Here is a 17,057-nt window from a genome sequence, read left to right as displayed (position 1 = left end):
ATCTAACAAATCTCTTTAAAATTTAAGTACCTATCGAAAAAATCACTTACAACAAACCACAAACCATGTTGCTACCTTTAGATTTGATAATAAAAGTGATAATAATTGTAATCTGCTAAGCTTAAATTTATTATGTTAGAATATTGCTAACCTAACCTAACTTGTAATCTAACAAATGCAAGTAAGACGTCTTTTTAATAAGCAATTTCCTTATCACGATTTTTAACACCAGTTTGATTTAAATAGTACCAAAATGCGTGATTTTTCTTTTTAGTGGTTTTTCATCCCAATCAGAATTAAATTATTTAGCAAAAGTGCATCAGTAATTAGTGTAGGAATTTGTTTTATCTATTTCATTTAAAATAGGTACTAATACATCTCTAAAACTGCCGTTGGTCACACTTAGTAACATAAAATCCAACTCTTACTAACTTTTTTTATGGACATTACGGTATTTCTGAAACAATAAACAAAATAATTATACTAACAGTATAAACAATTAATATAAAATGTATAAATTGTGCTGTCATTCGTATTTTTAATTTTTAATATATATAAAAACAAACATAATATTAAGTTTCTTACCTAAGCCAAAGTCATCAAGTCAACGCGTTGAATTTTGAACACGATGGTCCTTCGCCATAGCTGTTATCTAATAAATATAAAAATAATTGTGAGAATTACGAATAGAAAATAACAGACATTTAAGAAAACGCCAACCCCACATATAATATAATATAATGCCTTCGTCTTACATACCTACATACAACCCAATAAATTTGCTTTCAGAAGAATTTATTTTAAGTTGTTAGTTTTAATATTATAGTAAATTTATGTAAAATTTTCATAGTTTACTTTAAAATTAGAATATTAATAAATGTTGCGGCGTAGATAACATTCTTACGTTTAAGTTTGATGATAGGTAAATTGTCTTTAACATTAAAGCTAATAACATAAAATGTATTCTACTGAACGAAAATTGGCTATGTAATATGTTGTATACAATATGTTAAACGGAGACAACACGCGAGGGCGTCCTCTTATGGAACGAATAAAACTAAATTACATTTGTATACTTAATGCAATTTATTTTATATTACATGAAGTAAGAAATCAATAATTGATGGCTCTCATTGTTTTCTTAGGATATTTATAATAATTATTTTAAACTAAATAATTAGTTTGAATAAATGTATTCATATCATCTTATGGGTCCTATCTGTCTTCGTGTTGATAAATATATAATTTATTTCAGTTTTAAATTTTTAAATTCAATGAACCCAAGCTCTCATATCGATATGATATGCTGTAAGGCATTGAAACTTTTTGGATTTGTAGATAATGAGACTGATTAAAGAATTTACCGAAAATAATACGGTAAAGGCATTGTACTGTGTCATAATGAGACCGATTTTAAAGCACGGCTCAGTAATCTGAGATCCACGTATTTCAAATGATTCTATGCAACTCAAAAGGATCCAGCGCAAATTGTTGAGTTATGCAAGTCTATCATAGGTATTCAATGTCGTCGTCCCTCATGATTACGCCCCAGTCTTATAGCCTTAACTCCTTGGCAGATCGTAGACGGACAAGACTTGGGCAAGACTCTTTTAAGCGGTCTGTTATCTAACACTATAGATTGTCCTATTCTCTCATCACTTTAAAATTCCTCAATATTCTACCCGTAGGTACATTATTATGTATTTTGCTATTCATCTATAGAAAGGACTTATATGAAAAACCAATGAGACAGTTAATGTCGTTCACCAATGAAGTCCCCTTCTTTTCTTATTTAACTATTTTTCCCCAGCTTTATTCTTGTCTTAGATATTTATAAAAATTACAATAAATGACTCTAAAAGGAACTCATAAGTTAAAAACGGCTTTGGTTTAATTTCAACATAGCGACTCCATATCAAAAGTAGTTACTATCATATTAAAAATTTAAAAAAAAGTTGATTAAGAATTTTTTTTAAATTAAATTTCTTATATCAAAATCAAAATTATTGTATTTCTATTAAATTAGCATAGATTGTATAAGTACAGCTAATAATCGAATATTATATTTTTAGACTAGAAAATGGTAATAATTATACTATTGCATTGTCTGGCATTGATCCTGAAATATCGTAAGTATAATATTATTATTTTATTCTTATTCAGTGTTAATTTTTCAACTGTGGAAAATATACATTTATTGAAGCTGTTTTGTTTTAATAATTTTAAAATTATATTTGATAGTATTGGTACCGGTAACAATGCATTATTCATGCACTGACTCGAATAATTACGACAATGGTCTGATTCAGCAATCGTAAGTTTTTATTTTAAGTGCTTTTATATACATTCATAAGTATAAATTAAATACATTAATTTATAGCTTTTTCACGACTTTCCACTGACGATTTGGATTATGGATACTGAGTTATTATGGTTTATTGGTTGTCCAGGTGGTGTAATATCAATTTAATATCTTATTATAGTTTTGAGGTCATGTAAAAATATCTTTATATTCAGGAAATACTTACCATTACCGTCATTAAATTCGTTACAAGTATTCTGGTGTATCCCTGTCGTTGAATGGCAACTACAAATACCACTCCCGACAGCAGGGGCGTCTTCATTGCTGACTACTGAGTCTTCCGGGGATTTGGATATTTCATTTGTCTCATTCGTTTCACTTATTTCTGATGAATCTAGTTCTTTATTTTTTTTTTCGAATTTTAATTGATGACTAAAATAGAAATCAAGTTTACTATTATAGTAACTCAAATGTGAGAAAAATGAACCTAATAATGGTAAGCCAATATTTCACCAAAGTGTCATACCTTGTCTCTGCTTCCTTTCTTCTATAACCATTCCGAGAACATAGAAAAAAAACATTTTGTTTTTATTTTATTCAACGAAACAATACATTTTCCCACTCCTGGTTTCAGCTGGTTCAGTTTATTTACCTGTAATGAAAATCGTCTATGTGGCAATTTCTTTCCACCTTTTCGTTTAGATATATGAGGGTTTTTCTTACATACAGTTTTATCACGTAATATTCCCATTTGTACATAAACACGACTGAGTTCTTCCTGAAACATAGTTTTAATCAATTTTTTTGCTTAAGCTTATTGTACCAAATACTTTTGAATTTAATGTTTTAAAACTAAGGAAACTCATTTTAATGAGTAATATTTCCATAAAGTTAAATAAATAATTATCCAGGCCCTTGATTTAAATATTTGGATAAATAGATATTTAATTAAATTATATTCTGGTTAATTAATTACCATAACCGTTTATTATTAACCGTACAATTAGGTTTCTAATCATTTGTCTTTAAAATTATCAATTGAACAATGTAATTATTTGTTTGTAATAACATTCACTACGTACATTACTTCTTCAGTATACTACCTATTGTTATAAATTATAACTTGTGCCGGTTTTCTTCTCTTGAAATTATAATCATTCAGTATAAACGTTGAGTGCTTTGGAAGTCAATCCAGCCTATCAATTTAAGTTTTTTTGTATCTCTTTGTTCCTATTTATCCCTAAATATTGAATCTTGTTTTTGTTGTTAGCACGATTTTGTGGTTTCTTATATTATCTCAATCTGCTATTTTTTGGAGACTTTAACGGTGGTATTCATTAATTACCTTTTTTGGGTATAGTACTACGTAGTACGCCAGTACTTCGTCATAAATCTAGATAAACCGTCTAAAATCTTAACTAAACTAAACCTCTCATTATTCCGTATTCGGTTCCGTGTAGCAATATTGCGTTTACTAAAATTATTTATTCAAATGTTAGACCATAAGTGTTACTTTTATTGATGATGTGATGTCAACTTTTTCATTGTTCCGCGTAGACTAGTTATCTTTCGATAAAATTTAGTGTCCATCCAAGTCTTACAACTCGAAAACTTAGTTTTTGAGAGTAATAGTAGAACTTAAAGTGGGAAACTCAGCGTTTTGTAAAAGTTGACATACTTAAAAACAAAGTGCAAACTTTGAGTTTTATCCAACATTTACACGTGTGTCAATTGTTATTACTCATGTTTTACAATAGATTTTTGTATTGTGAACTAAGTTTGTTTTTTTTAACTATAATGCATATAGATTTGGTAAATGTGAAGCAACTAATTCTTGCTTACAAATATAGGTGAGGTATTAATTTATATTAATAAATATCTATCCTTATTATCCCAGATGTCAATTATAACATTGAACAACTATTTGTTCTCTTCTTCTTCGGATCTTTTTCTTTCATAATTTGTGTTTACGTTCTACCTTACTCATACTTCTTTATTTATGAGTCACATAGACTATGTTTAATATTAATAGTGTTGTTGTTTTTTTTAATTTTTTGAGGCAACTTCAATTTATCCATAATAACTTGGTCTATAAATAAAAAAAAGCCTTCACTACAATTAAAATTCTGGACTCTGAGTTCTCTGTATCACTAAAGACTCACTCTAGCAGGTTTCTCACAATATAATAATATTTTTTTAGTCGTGTATAAATTATTGTAGATGATTCAGTGTATAAATGATTTTTAATAAATCTGTAATTAACCACATGTAGTCGTCTCGTCAGATCCTCACTAATCTTCCTTAAGTATTAAACTGAATGAGGTAACATATATTCACAGTTCGAACCAACTTACAACTTTTATTATATTCATAAGGGTTACTAAAATTATATTATTAAATATCAATCCTCTTAACTAGGAATCAAAATTATATCGTTTCGATATAAACTATTCGATTTATATTTTCTAGAACGACCTTTATTTTACTTTAATACGTTCTTAGGTTCCATTTTTAACAAATCCCGTTTCACTGCATGTGCTTCAAATAAATAAAAAACTCTGTTTTCTAAAAAAAAATAAACTTAACTCCTGCGTTATTTAAATTAAAGCTAAGAAATATTTATTTCTAGTGCTGAAAATATATTTTTTAAAAAAAGGTAAAAATGTCTATGAATGTATTAAAAAGAATTGTTCACTTATTCATGCTTCCAAAACTGTATATTTTAATTACCTAAAGTATTCTTAAGGATGCGTAATTATTATTATTGGAGAATATCAATTATTGTAATTTAAAATACGTCCTTATTAATATTATTAATTTCAAAGTGTTACCCTTATTTCATCTGAAGTCATTTCTGATATGTTCATTTCTCTGAAGTCTTTATCTGCCATATCAGCTTTTAGTGATTCTGAAAGTTCTTGATTTATGGCTGAATGCCTGAGTTCGGCGTTCACTTTTTTTTGATACCATATCTAATGATTGAAAATATTCACATTAAAAACAATACTAAGAATATATCGCATCAGCAATAGAAATATATTAAATTTTAATATAAATCAATTATTATAATTATTATTATTAGTAATCATTAACTAATTATTATAAAATCCACCTTAATATTCATTCTACGCTTCTAGACGAAGTGTGTCGAACTCAATATTTCTATATTGATTGTTTGTACAACTACAACATTTAAAGATCTATTGATCTAACTTAGGCATTGAACATTTATGTGAATATTATAAATATCTTATTTTAAAGATAAAGAAGTAGATAAATTATGCGTGTGAGTGTCTGTTATTGTTTAAATAAATTAGTTTGTATATAATATGAAAATGAACATTGAACATAAAACATTAAACCCTGACTGAATATATTTACTACAGTAATAAACAATGTTGTGGAGCTACTTTTGTATTACTCTAAATCAGTATGTGTTGAAGGTTTAACTCTAAACAAACAAGTAATTTTTACGATTATATCATTATTGTAATATGTATTTAAATCCTAGGTAATTAATTTATTGAACAATACTCATTATTTCGAAATCTATTAACGTTTTCTAAAATATTTTTTTACATTCCAGTCGAAATAAAACATAATTTAAAAATGTATATATATATATATATTTCAAAATATTATTTATCTTATACCTTTTCAAGTTTTTACTAAATTGAATAAGAACATACATTTTATTTCATTATTATTTACCCTCGTATCACTTCATTCTGCTCACCCACCTAATGAGTGTTTTTCAATAAAAGAATCACAATGTTTATGTGTATACGTACCTTTGGTGCAAATATGATTATCAATGCAAGAGTGTTAGTCAACAGGCTGCGCGAAAAGGCGGCTATGAATGTCACATCCTGGTGGAATGGTATTGGATAGACTGTACGAATAGTATTATAGATAGAACTAAAAGTTAATTCTGCTGTAATTGCGTAAAAAAGAAAACGCCGCTCTTCAAACTGCACGCGAGCATTACGCGCCGAATTTCCATAGTATAAGCCCACAGTTAAAATCAATATTTCACCTGTAAATCATAAAATCATTTTCATACTTAATTCTCATTTACAACCTAACAAATTCAAATATATATTTTTAGCCAAAATAAAATAAAATTTTAAACATAATCTTCCAATCATCCAATGCTTTTCCAAATCGTTCAATATTCATTTTACAATTGCATTTTTCAAATACCAAAGAATAACGATATCAAATATATGCCCATAATATAGTTAATTTATCATTGCTTGCATGTTATTTCTACTCATATAGTTTTTAATTTGAGAATCAATGGCTTATTTGTAGTTGTATAATATCTTTATTTACATTATTAAACAATCCTGTACCGATGATCCTTTGTGATATTTTGGTTTAAATACTATACTTTGTTACACGAGTCGTGCATCCATCTGCCACCATAAATAATACGGAGGACAAATTTTACCCGAACTCAAATTGTTTGTTATGTTCTTTGATTCTCAGGAGCTAACTTGCTTACTCCTTTTTTTTCCTGTGGTATCGCCTCGCTGGGGTGAATCGTTTGTACAATAATTACCCCCATGTGATATTGTTTATTGAACAAAATAATTCAAATTACATTACAAGTTAATATATATAATAATTATACAAATCTACAACAATAGGAGCATATGACCATCGTCGTGGCTACCGTGAACGCCGGACCCTCCAGTGGTGCCATACAATAGACTGAAAAGTCGTGGTCTGTGGCACCTCGGACGTCTGGTCGGTCCTGTCTCTCGTATCACTGCCTCCATCGTTTTTCGTCCTACTTCGTAGACATAATTGCCTCTACCATGTGATAGAATAATCTGTAAAATTCTTCCGCGTCCATATGGATTGCTGGTTTTTCAGTTTCGTCAATGGAGAGGTCATAAATGGTTAGCCCACACAGTAGTTCGGGCAAGTCTGCCATGATGAGAGGACATCTTTGGATGGGTAAAGTCCAGAGCATCGAATGTACACTGTGTTTCATTGTTCTAAATGGGACGCAAAGAGGTTGGAAATTCAAACTTGCTTATCCTAAACTATTTAGGTTTGATCTATTTTCCATATAAATATGATTCTTCTTTGTAAGCGTCTTCAACAATCAGTTTAAAAATGAAGTGGTGCCATTTAATCCAATTCAATCTAACGTGATAAATCTTTACCTCAAGAAGAAAATTCACTAATATAAACCAAGTTTGACGATCGTAGAAGGTAAGGTGACTACAATAGTATCTAGCCAAAATAGCATTAACAATATATTAAGATAAGAAGTTTTAAAAACTTCAAAATATGGAATAAAAATTGTAAAGTGAAATATTTAAGAATATATTCTTCTTTCACTATTATACACAATCTCTTATTTTAAAATTCGCTATTTTTTATTTTCGCCATTATTAATTCGCGATTATTGGTTTCGCTTTTTTGGCTTAGACCTTTCTTGGGTTGGTGTATAGAAAGGATACACCTCAGAATCGAATACTCGTTGCGAAAACCTACTGTACTAATGTAGAGCAAGTTCCAATTAAGATATTTCACATACTTTACTAAAAGCTTTCGGTAACTAATGAAAGAAGTTCTCGATTAAAAAGAATTGATAGTTTTACACATATTCAAGTAAAATTGCGTGTAGGGGGGGGGTTGTTAGGTTGATAAATACTTTGTTTTACCCAAAAGCACATTGCATAACTCAAACTTATAGCAAAAGACCTCATAAAAATATCAAAAGTTACTATCGATAAACAATAATAAGAAACCAATTATGAAAAAAAAAGGGACATTCTTCACACAAGTGAAATTAGATAACAAATCACCTTGTTTGAATGATTAACTCTCATGATTTTAATATACGTTATACTAGCATGATCCCACCTATATAAAACTAAGAAATTAAGTAACAAAAATTAATTTTAACAAATATAAACATATCATAAGTAGGTATAGTTATTCTTGATTTCATGTAAATAATAATAAAATACTTATTATAAAATACAATTATGTAATACTTTAATTAGTTACCGAATTCCGTAACGTGATTCCACCATTGAGGTTTACACGTAGTGTATAAAAAACCATCATCGGTTTTAATATGCGTCAAGAGAACCCATCCTTCATTAAAGAAGTTAAGACTAACTGCAGTCCAGGCAGTGAGGTAAACAATCACCACAATAACACCAAACAATAAATATTTCAGCAGATCTTTGTCAGTTATTGTCCAACAGTGCGCTTTTCTAGTACGAAACTGCATCAAAATCCTATTAATATGTAAATATCAGTAAAATGGAATAAATAAATTTATACCACAAAATACCTATACAGTTTCAGATCGATTGCGCCGTAGAATATCACGAATCCCAATTCTCGAAACCATGGAGCTAAAAGGCATAATGGTAATGTTGGTGTAAAGTACTGGACGAGAACCTATAAAAACAAGAAAACATGCATATATTAATTATTAGCCAATTACTTTTAATCAGGGTTAAACTTAAAATGATTATGGTATAGATTGGGGGAAAGGTCACAGATGAACCGCTGGTGACTTATTATATACTATGTTTAGTTAAATTTGATCCACTAGTCTGACGAAAATTTATCACGGCCACTAGGAGCACTAGTACTAATAGCATCTGTATAATCACTAATTGTCGCTGACTACGAAGATTAAATATTATTGGTAACTTGGCATACACTGACGCTCAATCACACCTGACACCGACTAGTGGTGTCTGACTAGGGGTAACCGTTTTTTCGCCAAAATGACCCTTGCCCGTTATCACAATGACCGTTTTCCGCCAAAAAATTAATAAATTATTTAAGATATTTTTTGAGGACTCCTTATATCAGTTATATCCCGCATCATTTATTTTTTTTTTATCTAAATATCATACATAAATTATTACAAATTAGATATTATGATTAATTACAGATTTTATTAACCTACCTCATGTAAACGTATGCTGCTTGTGGTGGAGATAGAAAGTTATTATTATTATTTCATCGCAATGCTATCCACGGTTAATTGACTGGTTATTGTTCGCTATCAGTCGAACCTGTCATTTTAAACCATGGTCTGTGACAACGCAAACGAAACATTTTAAAAAATATTTCTTTAACGTTAGAGAATATTGAAGTGATATCAAGTAACAGTAGACATGGTATTAAGCTAATATACAACAATTTTAAATGCTACAATAAACAGCGTGTTTCTAAAATGCTTATAAAAGATAATTAGGAGTAAGATAAGATATAGATAATAGTTTATGATCAATATCTGTGATATCATACATCGTAATCATTACTATTTGATGGGTTTAGATTCAGGTATTCACAAAAAATATCTTAAATAATTTATTATTTTTTTTGGCGGAAAACGGTCATGGTGATAACGGACGAGGATCATTTTGGCAAAACAGAAACCCTCGTCTGACTATTTTGGCGGCTGAATATCAAAGGTGAGTGTACAATTTGCAATTAAACCCGCTAACACATAACTAAATTGTATTGAATCAATCGATTAGTGTAAATGTCAAATTATGGTAGTTTGCTGTTTCTTTTTTTTTACGAATGTACTCCGCGGAGCCCTTGGTGCTCAGCAATGGATTATAAAGTGATCCGTTCATAATACCACAATAAATTTACACAGAACACAGGCAGATAAAAATTATTATTAAATATTTCTTGGGGGCTCCACGACAAACTTTTACTAAAAAAAAGGCTCCAAGGCTAAGAAAGTTTGGGAACCGCTGGACTTATCCCATCTATTTTAGTTTCTACACTGAAAGGATCATTTTTTTAAATAGACAACGAAAATTTGATTCCATTACAGTGGCCACTCGAGAGTAGCTTCAGTAGTAAGTAAATAACAAAGTCATACCATGGAAGTCTAACCATTTTTATACACATGGCAATCCGTATTCTAATAACGAATAGATAATAACATTTTTATATTGTCAATTTTATCAATACAGTAGAGTTCGTTTATAATGACACCGGTTGTAGTGACATATCGGGTGTAATGGCCTTAGATTGAACTGATTAAAGGTTAGATTAGGTTAGGTTTGGAAAAACTTTACTGTAGGTACTAATTTGTATCGATTATTATGACGTCTGTGTAATTACGATACGAATGTTATGGTGGTTATTTTTAGTTATATTGGAAAATTATTTTATTTATAATGAATTCTTTATACTTTTATGGAAATTAATAATGTTACCTATATATTAAAACAACCGATAATATTAATCTATCGTTGTTTCGTAATTTTATCGTCAATCTACTGACGTTTGTGTAGTCGATCGTAATCCTCATGTGATTGTGTTTTATGAAATTGGTGCATTGAATTGTAGCAAAATAAGAAAACAAAAGTAATTTACAATTGAAGACAAAGCAAAAGTTATTATTGTTAAGAAAAAAAGGTGACAAGTCACAAATTTGTGTTAACAATACAACACATTGATTGTAATACAATATTATGTTCATATAAATATATAAATAAGTTTTCTTAAATTTTATTTTATCATTTTGGTTATAATGACAACGGTATTATGACTAATTTTGACTAGTCCTAATCGAATATCATTAATCATTATAAATGGTTTTTACTGTAAATTATAATATTAGTACATATTATCACGTTATCTAAAAATAGTAGATGTAACCACACCACATAATGTTGGTTATCTGAACAATTTGACATTGTTTTTTGTTATTATACATATTTTATTTGACTTACTTCCATATCCAATATTATGGAACCGATTATCATGGTTACCAATAATGTCCACATACTCAATGAAATTGTCTGTGAAAAAAACAAATTATTTTATTAATTATTTGATAAAGTATTGAACATGCAATTACTATGAAACAAATCCCCAAAAATGTGTTTAATACTCATACATCCCTGCTCAATTCTACTTGATATTTATATTTTAAATGTTCGAGTATCGTTTAATTTAAAACACATTTTTTTAACAAACAAAAATAAATTATAGCTGTATATTATTGTGTACCATACGTAAAGAAATTTAACTGTTCAATTATAGTTATACAGATAGCTACATTATAATTATAAATTCATACGAGTTTAGTGTCCATAACAATGTTAAGTTTATACTTACATATAGTAAAACTAACTACTAATTATTTTATTTTAATTTGGTACAATATAGACAATATAGTTTTCTTGTACAGTTCATTCCAAATAATAATATACCGGTTTCCGCATTACTTCTTACCAATTACGCAGTAAAAGTTAAGTGGTGCAGCCAAATGAAAACCGGTGAGAAAGATTTTTATTTCTAAATTAATTTATGAATTTATATTTTTAATTTTTATTAATCTTGAATTTTTGTCGTTGCCGAAAGCTCTCGTTTCCTTTGTAATTACTAATTACTCTGTAACCACCAGATTATACCATCAAAAAAGAACTAAAAAATTAAAAATATATTTATTTTAGATGATTGTGGTAATAATATCTGCTGCCAGGAACACAAGAGTTATGCAACTCCCTTGCATATATTATTATAGCGTATAGGTACAAACAGCAGAGCTCTCACGTCTCAAGGTCGAAGTATCCACATCATGTGTGTATTCGGAATCAATTTCTCAAAGGGTTCGGTGCAACAAACATACAACTCAATTTTTGAAAAATTTACAGGATCAGTATAAACTAAGTATGTTATATTTAAAATGGAGGTATTGAAAAAATTTCAAAACCATTTTGAAGTTGAATTATTTATCTATAGCAATATACGTATATTTTCAAGTTTTAGCTTTAAGTAATTTTTTCTTAAACCTTTCATAATATTCAAATTGCATGAACTGGTTTTCACCAAAAACAACCAAATTAAAATAATATGTATCCATATAATTTAAGTCATTAAGGGATACACTTAAAATTTTTAGTTTATTATAACTTTAAAAGTTTTAAATATGTATCACGATGAAATTCCAACCATAACTTTATTACTGTGTAACAAAAATGTAGAGAAAAATAAACTAATAATCATTTTTTTAAATATTTTTTCTGTTAATTGCATACTTTTAATCCATAGAACACAGTAAAAAATGAGTAAAACTTTTCTGAAAACCTATTTAATATTAAATGTAATTTTATTAAATTTCAGTATATCATAATAAGTTACTTCACTTATATATTAAACAATCAAAAAAAAAAAATCAGCACTTTAATGACTGAGTTAAAATAATATTTACTTTTTGTATATTTCAAAAAGTTTTTTCATTAACTGTCAAAATCATAAAACCATGAAATACCCAATAAATGGTATCAAGTTTAACAAATAATAAAAATTACCGCTAGAAATTTGCGAGTCAAATGCATTTTGTTTGTCTGGTTCAATGAGTCTACGATGACAAGGAGAAACTTTACTCTCTAATTTATCACAATTATTTGTATCATTATTGTCACAATCGATTAAAAATGTAACTGAAGGCAAACCGTGTATAAAAAATAACACATACCACCAATAATCACTTAAATAATTATCAAAGTTTCATTTTAGATCTGATAATATTTGTTTTACTTTAAGACTTAAGATTTTTGGTTCTGGTTCAATCACAAATACCTATATTATTAACTATAATTAAATAATTTGAATAATGAAAAAAAAAGTGTTAATAAAAATAATTATATTATTATAGTTAACACGCATATTCTTAAGTATTTTTTAACAAGTGTTAGTACATTAGGTTATTAAAGATGTACTTGCAATTAATTTTATCGCTACTTTTCTAGTAAATCAACCGAAAGGATGGCCATTTTGTCCAACACCCTTATATTATTAATAAGTAATATTTAGTTTGTTATTTTAAAACATTTTTAAGTTCATACATAAAATTGTTAATACAATAAACATATATTCTATTGTTAAATCCATGCTAAATAATATAGTCCTCTTTTTTAAAGTGTGTAAAACAAATGACTCGACTTTTGACAACTCCTCGTTCCTCCTAACCACGATAAAATATTCTGATATTCGTCGAAGGTTAATTCTATCCACTGTTTACATTTTTAATTGATGTATCACCTACTAATTTATGTTAGTTAATTTTGAAGAATAACTTGGTAGGTAAATTACACTTTTTTCAACAGAAAATCGATAAAAAACTATATCCTGATCTTTCCTGATCTTTTTTTTAGAGATGGAACAATGAGAAAATAAAATAGTTCCCAAAATCCTAAATCACAATTTAATAAATATATCAGTTCATTAAAACTATGAAGATTCAAACAGTCAATTAATATCACTTATGCTTAAAAATATATACATATTTGATATTTATTCCTTTATTTTAATACCATATGGTATCAGACATAGTATAAAATATTTACAACACATGAATAAAGATTATTATTAAATAATTATGGAAATTCAATAGAATATACGATTTTTTATTATATTGCCTTTATATTATTATTCATCTAAATAAAACACAAATAGACTCTAAAATGGTTGATGTGTATTTTTAACAAATTTAATTTTTATACATTCAATTTACATAATATTATGTTAAATTAATAAATGGACAATGTTTATATTTTCTCATACTAAAAATTAAAATCTAATAGCTGACAATTTAAATATGCTGCCATAATTATACTCTATAGTCTATACACATTATAATGGTATAGTATCGAATAAATTAAAATCTACAGTAGACGAAACTTAAGATACTAATAGAATCATAGAAGATATTATTACAATAGAGAATCATAATATTAAAAATTTTAAATCTGTACACATTTAAAAAAAAAATAAATAAATATTTTAAAATGTATGTTGATTATATTATGTTATTATATCTCATGATATCATATAAGATTATTGAATTGTAAAATATGACCAGCTTGATCAATTATTGTTAGGCCATAAACCGTTATAGTTGTATGCATTCAAATCAATTGTTACCCAACTATAGAGGGAGGTAACTGTTATCATTGCGATTGGTTTTCATTGTATGTGTGCCTGCTCTGATATATTCTTTATCTCGATGTTGGAAGCATAGGTACTTTTTTATCTTAACATTCTAACCAGAAAACCGTATGTAAGTCATAGATGAAATATTGAGCAGTTAACACCAATCACACTACCTTTCCCACAAAATATCGAAGCACTACACACATAAGTGCGTAGGTACTAATGCCATAGTAATACGGAATATGTATTGTTTAAGTGATAAAATAATATTGTATATTGTGCATTATTGTTATCAGTTAATATTTAATCTATTTAATTAATTTAATGTATAATTATTTATACACGTCTCTAACAGTGTAGGATTATTTATTTTATGTAATTCAATTATAATTGTTATTATAACCCTATCATATTTGCTGTTATTATTACCATATGAGACACTAGCTGAGAAATCAACTGTTCGATTTTCCTGTAAACCGGTTTATCTACGACTTTAAATGTATTTTGTTTACCTGTTGATGTAGTAATATAATTAATTATACAAATATGTTTAACAATACCTTGCATTTTCTTTTGTTGATAACTACCACAATCAGAACCAAGTTGAGAGCGATGATTATCATTTGAACTGCCAGTAAACTTGTTCGAATCATCGCATCCGATTTTTGAATCTTCATTTTATTTAAAAAATAAAAACTGAAAAATATAAGAAAATATTAATATTATACAATAAATATGATGGATTATATTTTAAATTTGTTCGATTGAATATTTGATGATAATGATAGTATATATATATATTATATATTTTATAATACACATAGAGAACCAAATGAACCAATAGAGTATATAAATGTTTCTGTTTATATTAGACATATATATATTATACTTTAGAAATAAAATTGGTTATTGTATCAATTGTCATGCCTCCTTATTACATAATAATACTACCACATAAGTAATTATAAATTAAATAGTTGTCGTGTTATATCACTTTTGAAAAATTGGACATGGAATGAATTGAAAGCTATTATAAGGTGTACAAGACCTTGAAAAAAGATTATATCCTCTTGCTGTATGATTCATATTCATTAAATTTAACGATATCTGATACATAAAACAAAGCATATTCGAAACAGATAATGTGTCTTTTTTTAAAACACTAAAAAGACAAGATGGTATTTTAAAAAAAATTAATAAAATTGCAAGTCTAAAAAAAAAAATTAAAAAGTCTATGTTCTTTAAGATGAGTTGAAAGGCATGGATAATTTATGTTTTTTTTTTTTGGATTTGTATGATATGATCTAATTATTTCAGACTATATTATTATACGTATATTATATTTATAATACATTTCAATTGGTTGGACAGAAAAGTATCAAAAGAGAGGGAAAAAATTATGAATATTAAGAAAGTCACATAAGCTAACAATATATTAGTAAAAATTCGATGTGATAATCCCACAAAGAAAAATTAAACATAATAAAATTCAAAAAAATCGCTGGAGTTAAAAAACTCACAATAACAAGAATAGGTAAAAACATATACATAAAAATTATAGATTATAGAAAATAGAATATATAAAAAAAATAAAGATAAAAACAGTAGAAAAAAAGGAAGACAGATAAAATAAGGTAAACCACAACACAAAAAATATATAAAAATGTACAGTGCTCAATGCTGAATCCTAAAAATGTATAAGTATAGATGTTGACAACATGTTTAATATTAAAATCCAGTTGCTCAATATCTTCGGTTATGAAATCGATTGGTTGGAGTCGAATGATGAAGATTTTTGAAAACAACAAGAAAATATTTTCCCTATCTGATTTGGTGGTCAACCTTCATTTTGAAAAAAGAATAATTCACAGTTAACAGAGGGAATCTGGACGATTGTTTCTACAATATTTTAAAGGACAAGGAGAAAAATTGTTTAATTTTAAAATGTCACTGAGGAAAAGTTATAGTTTTTAAGTTGTTATCCCATACACAACACTAAAATACAGATAGTCATAGTATTATCAACACACTCACTCCCCAATAGTTTTTTTTACCAAAGATATTGTTTTCAAATTGAAAAAAGCAATGTTTTTTTTTGAAAATTCATCTTAAATATGATTTTATTCTTTGTAGAGTAAAAAAGGAACGTTAAGTGGAACAAGTGATAATATGTGTTATGTGTACTTACACAAAAGAATTCTTAAAGTCACGTTAGATACGGATCTCTCTCTCTCTCTCTCTCTAAAAAAAAAAAAATGTTTTCTTTACAAGAACACGCATTTCTTGATTCATTTTTAGTATACTTTTACGTTATCTATATTTGAAACCTTATATGACAAAAAACTGCAGGATTTCGTTTGGAAATAATGTTCCTAAATCATCTGGAAACTCGTTTAGAAGTTTTTCGGCATTTTATTTTACCTGAAATGCCGATAATGTGGTTGATTTAAGAAAAAACTCATATTTTTTAAATCATTTTTTCTTTTTTTTAAATTTCATTATAAGTTGATATTTTTAAACGCTTGGACATCATCAAGAGGTACCATGGAAAATGTATCAGCGTATAGATCGTATATATTATCTTCCATGTATTCTGATGGCACAATTACCATGAGCGTTTAACCAACTTTGATAAAACGTTATTTGAATAATATTCATGCCGATAATTCACTGTAATAATGTACGTGTTCTTACTGTTCTTCCCTCCTCACAACAATCCATTTTTCGAATATTCAGTACGTAATTTGTGTGAATTTGTTTAACTACTGTTTATATATACTATATGAGTATATGGGTAAATATT

The 17,057-nt window shown here is 27.6% G+C and overlaps 1 protein-coding gene across 1 annotated transcript in view; it reads right to left on the bottom strand.

Moving 5' to 3' along the window:
* Positions 1 to 277: 277 nt before the first annotated feature.
* LOC132926791 (metabotropic glycine receptor) overlaps positions 278 to 17,057 on the bottom strand; it is a 32,017-nt gene continuing 15,237 nt past the window's right edge. The window contains 12 exon segments of the mRNA XM_060991193.1: positions 278 to 457; positions 586 to 652; positions 2,529 to 2,715; positions 2,717 to 2,734; positions 2,829 to 2,849; positions 2,955 to 3,080; positions 5,134 to 5,274; positions 6,094 to 6,338; positions 8,333 to 8,568; positions 8,625 to 8,734; positions 11,047 to 11,115; positions 14,815 to 14,950. Of these exon segments, the coding sequence (XP_060847176.1) occupies positions 600 to 652; positions 2,529 to 2,715; positions 2,717 to 2,734; positions 2,829 to 2,849; positions 2,955 to 3,080; positions 5,134 to 5,274; positions 6,094 to 6,338; positions 8,333 to 8,568; positions 8,625 to 8,734; positions 11,047 to 11,115; positions 14,815 to 14,931 (1,323 nt within the window). The 5' untranslated portion in view covers positions 14,932 to 14,950 and the 3' untranslated portion in view covers positions 278 to 457; positions 586 to 599.

Source organism: Rhopalosiphum padi, chromosome 3 (genome assembly GCF_020882245.1).
Source record: "Rhopalosiphum padi isolate XX-2018 chromosome 3, ASM2088224v1, whole genome shotgun sequence".
Lineage (NCBI taxonomy): Eukaryota > Metazoa > Arthropoda > Insecta > Hemiptera > Aphididae > Rhopalosiphum > Rhopalosiphum padi.
This window is presented reverse-complemented; position numbering and strand designations above follow the sequence as displayed.